Consider the following 3560-nt stretch of genomic DNA (forward strand, 5'->3'; position numbering starts at 1 on the left):
TGCCTGTAATCCCAGCACTTTGGGAGGCCGAGGCGGGTGGATCATAAGGTCAGGAGTTTGAGACCAGCCAGGCCAACATAGTGAAACCCCATCTTTACTAAAAATGCAAACATTAGGGCCAGGCGCGGTGGCCCATGCCTGTAATCCCAGCACTTTGGGGGGCCAAGATGGGCAGATCATGAGGTCAGGAGTTAGAGACCAGCCTGGCCAACATGGTGGAACCCCATCTCTATTAAAAATACAAAAATTAGCTGGGTGTGGTGACATGTGCCTGTAGTCCCAGCTACTCAGGAGGCTGAGGCAGGAGAACCTCTTGAACCCGGGAGGCGGAGGTTGCAGTGAGCCAAGATCTTGCCACTGCACTCCAGCCTGGGCAACAGAGAGAGACTCCAGTCTAGGTGACACAGCAAGACTCCATCTCAAAAGAAAAAAAATTACAAAAATTAGCCGGGTATGGTGGCACATGCCTCTAGTCCCAGCTACTCAGGAGGCTGAGGCAGGAGAATCTCTTGAACCTGGGAGGCGGAGGTTACAGTGAGCTGAGATTGCGCCACTGCACTCTAGCCTGGGCAACAGAGCAAGACTCCGTCTCAAAACAAACAAACAAACAAAACAGATGCTCTCCAAAGTTTCTTCCAGCCCTGAGATTCTGACGCTGAAGAGGGTGGATTGGGAAACCATGAGAAAATAGGCTTGATCCAAAGCCAAAGTTTGATTTTGGTTTTCCCCATGAAACCCCTTCACCATCTCTCCACTGCAGCAGAGATACTACTGCAGCAGTCTCCTAACTGACCCCCATATTCCAGGTGTGCCGCCTTCCAATTCATCCTCACACAGCCAGCCAGAAAAATCTGTCCAAAATGGAAATCTGCCTACTTCTTACTCCCCTGCTTCCAGTTTTTTCTGATGTTCCATTGCCTGGAAGAGAAAGTGCCAGCCCTTTAGGAGCAATACACACCCTGGGGTACCTGTCTCCTGCCCACCTCTTTTTTTTTTTTCCCTAGAGACATGGTCTCACTGTGTCACCCAGGCTGGAGTGCAGCGGTCATCATAGCACACTGCAGCCTTGGCTCCTGGTGATTGCTGCAATCACTGGTGGTAATCAAGTAATCATCCTGCCTTAGCCTCCCAAGTAGCTGGGACTACAAGTGTCCACCACTATGCCCAGTTAATTTGAAAAAAAATTTTTAGAGACAGGGTCACACTATGTTGTCTAGGCTGGTCTTAAACTCTTGACCTCAAGAGATCCTCCTGCCTCAGCCTCCCAAGTAGCTAGGATAACAAGCACAAGTCACCACACTCGGCTCCCTGCCTTCCTCCTTAGTTTACTTCCCATACACCTGCCTCTTTAGTGTCCAGGAATACCTAACTGCCTACTTGTAGTTTCCTAGCAACCACACTGCGTCCTGCCTGTACCCTTGCTTATGCTACTTCTCCCTGGAATGCCTCCCCCATCTGCCCTTCACTTGGCCAATTGCTGCTAATCCTGTGAGATTCTACTCAGGAGTCGCTTCCAGGAAGCCTTTACTGTCTGTCCTTGCATCACCCTCAGTCAGGGTGGGAGATTCTTCCTCTGTGCCCCCATAGCATCCTCTGTTTACCCCACACTGTGGTAATAATGTGTCTCTCCTACAACCCGGGAGTATTTCAAGGGACAAAGCTCAAAGCTCATTTATCTCCTTGTTTTAAACAGTTGGCACAAGACCTGGCATATACTGTATTTTCATTCAACTTTGGTCACACTACACTGAACTGTCGCTGAGTTGCAGTCGGTAATATCAAGGAAGGAATAAACTAATGAATTATAAGATAAGAGAATTGAGTTTGGCTGTGAGAATGTCTGGGCTTTGGAATCCACTTTGTGTGGACAATGGAGTTTTCTCAGTGGCATTGTTCCTAGGCCAACACTTATCCCTGTTGTGTTTGCCTCTTCCTCTAGGCAATGGTGAGCTGAGCAATAAAGAATTTGTTTCCATCATGAAGCAACGGCTGATGAGAGGCCTGGAAAAGCCTAAAGACATGGGTTTCACTCGCCTCATGCAGGCCATGTGGAAATGTGCACAGGAAACTGCTTGGGACTTCGCTTTACCCAAACAGTAACCCCACACTGCAAGAGGGGACCTCTCCACCCCCAGTACCCTGGATCCCCTTCGCAGAGTCTTGGCAGAGCCCTTTGTGCTGCTACTTCTGGAAGTAGTGACCCTTCCTCCTGGGGATGACCTCAGGACTCTGTCGGTTTCCCCTCTTTACCCTTCCCCGTCCCCGTGTTCTGCTGGGCTCTGATTCTGCCCAATGATTATCCCCATAGGTTCTCAAAAACATGAACAAGTCTGAAAAGCTCCGACATTTGGCAGCCTAAATAGCACTACCCATTCAAGCACCCGGTGGATAAAGAATGCAGGGAACCATCCACACACCTGCCAGCCCCGGGAAGCATCCAGTTCTCAGATCGTTTTTGCTATGGGTTTATATTAACGAGAACATTCCTTGCTTTCCCTCCTGCTGGTATTTTAAAGCCACAAGTAGGGAAGATATCTGGCAGGCAGAAAGAAGTCTGTGATGATAAATGAGGATGAGGGTGACCTAGGCACCCTACGCTAGCAGGAGAAGCCTGCGCCCCAGGGAGGATCTGTGTTAGTCCCTGGGGTGGCTCCGAGGTCTGCTCTAGGAAGGCAGCATGCTCCGTGGGAACACAGCAAGATTCAGAATTTAAAGTAGTTGCTTCATGGCTCTCTGCACTCCCTTTTCTTCCTCACAGCCTCCCTAAGATGACTCCAGTGTGACTCTGTGCTTAGTGAGCAATAGTGATTGAGCTCATGTTCCCTGCAAGTGCCGCTTCCCCTCCAGGATGGGCCTCTAAAGCTGAGGCCTGGCTGGGAGCCTGTTTGCCCTCTGTCTTAAACAAACACTTGTAAAATACCACTTTAATTATAACCGTTTGCAATAAGCATCCCCAAAGTTCCCTGTCTCCTTTATTTTAGGGTCCTCTAGGCCCTTTTCATTTTATGTCTCCACTGGGTTTAAGATTTTGCTGGAAGCAGACCTGTTTTCTTTCTACCAGAGTCTGGTTCTTTCTGATGAAGAGCAACTTTAGGCACAGACAAAAAGTGAGGGCTTTTGGAGGTTAATGGTTAGCATTTCATTCTAACTGGGCCAAGCTACACAGTACTTGCTTATTCATGCCCCACAGTAAGGAACTAAGATGGGGAGTATGTGAGGAATCATCTAGTATGGTGGACCTAAGTTTTGTGGGGTTTTTTGTTTTTGCTTTTGTTATGAGACAGGGTCTCGTTCTGCAACCCAAGCTGGAATGCAGTGGCACAATCCTAGCTCACCATAACCTCCACCTCCCAGGCTCAAGCCATCCTCCCACCTAGGCCTCCTGAGTAGCTAGGAGTATAGGTGCACGCCACCACAACTGGCTAATTTTTGTATTTTTTATAGAGACAGAGTTTCGCCACGTTGCCCTAAGCCTTTCACCATGAGGACCTAAGTTTTAAGAACCATAACAACCAGCCGGGCGCGGTGGCTCACACCTGTAATCCCAGCACTTTGGGAGG

The 3560-nt window shown here is 49.0% G+C and overlaps 1 protein-coding gene across 5 annotated transcripts in view; it reads left to right on the forward strand.

Moving 5' to 3' along the window:
• Positions 1 to 2962, forward strand: part of MICU1 (mitochondrial calcium uptake 1) — a 267615-nt gene extending 264653 nt beyond the window's left edge. For all 5 annotated transcript variants that reach the window (XM_017854624.1, XM_017854626.1, XM_017854627.1 and 2 more), the window contains one exon: positions 1940 to 2962. In XM_017854624.1, coding sequence (XP_017710113.1) covers positions 1940 to 2100 — 161 coding nt within the window. In that variant the 3' untranslated portion in view covers positions 2101 to 2962. The remainder of the gene's footprint in view (positions 1 to 1939) is intronic.
• The last annotated feature ends 598 nt before the right edge of the window (positions 2963 to 3560 follow it).

Source organism: Rhinopithecus bieti, unplaced genomic scaffold, assembly GCF_001698545.2.
Source record: "Rhinopithecus bieti isolate Rb0 unplaced genomic scaffold, ASM169854v2 scaffold_36008, whole genome shotgun sequence".
Lineage (NCBI taxonomy): Eukaryota > Metazoa > Chordata > Mammalia > Primates > Cercopithecidae > Rhinopithecus > Rhinopithecus bieti.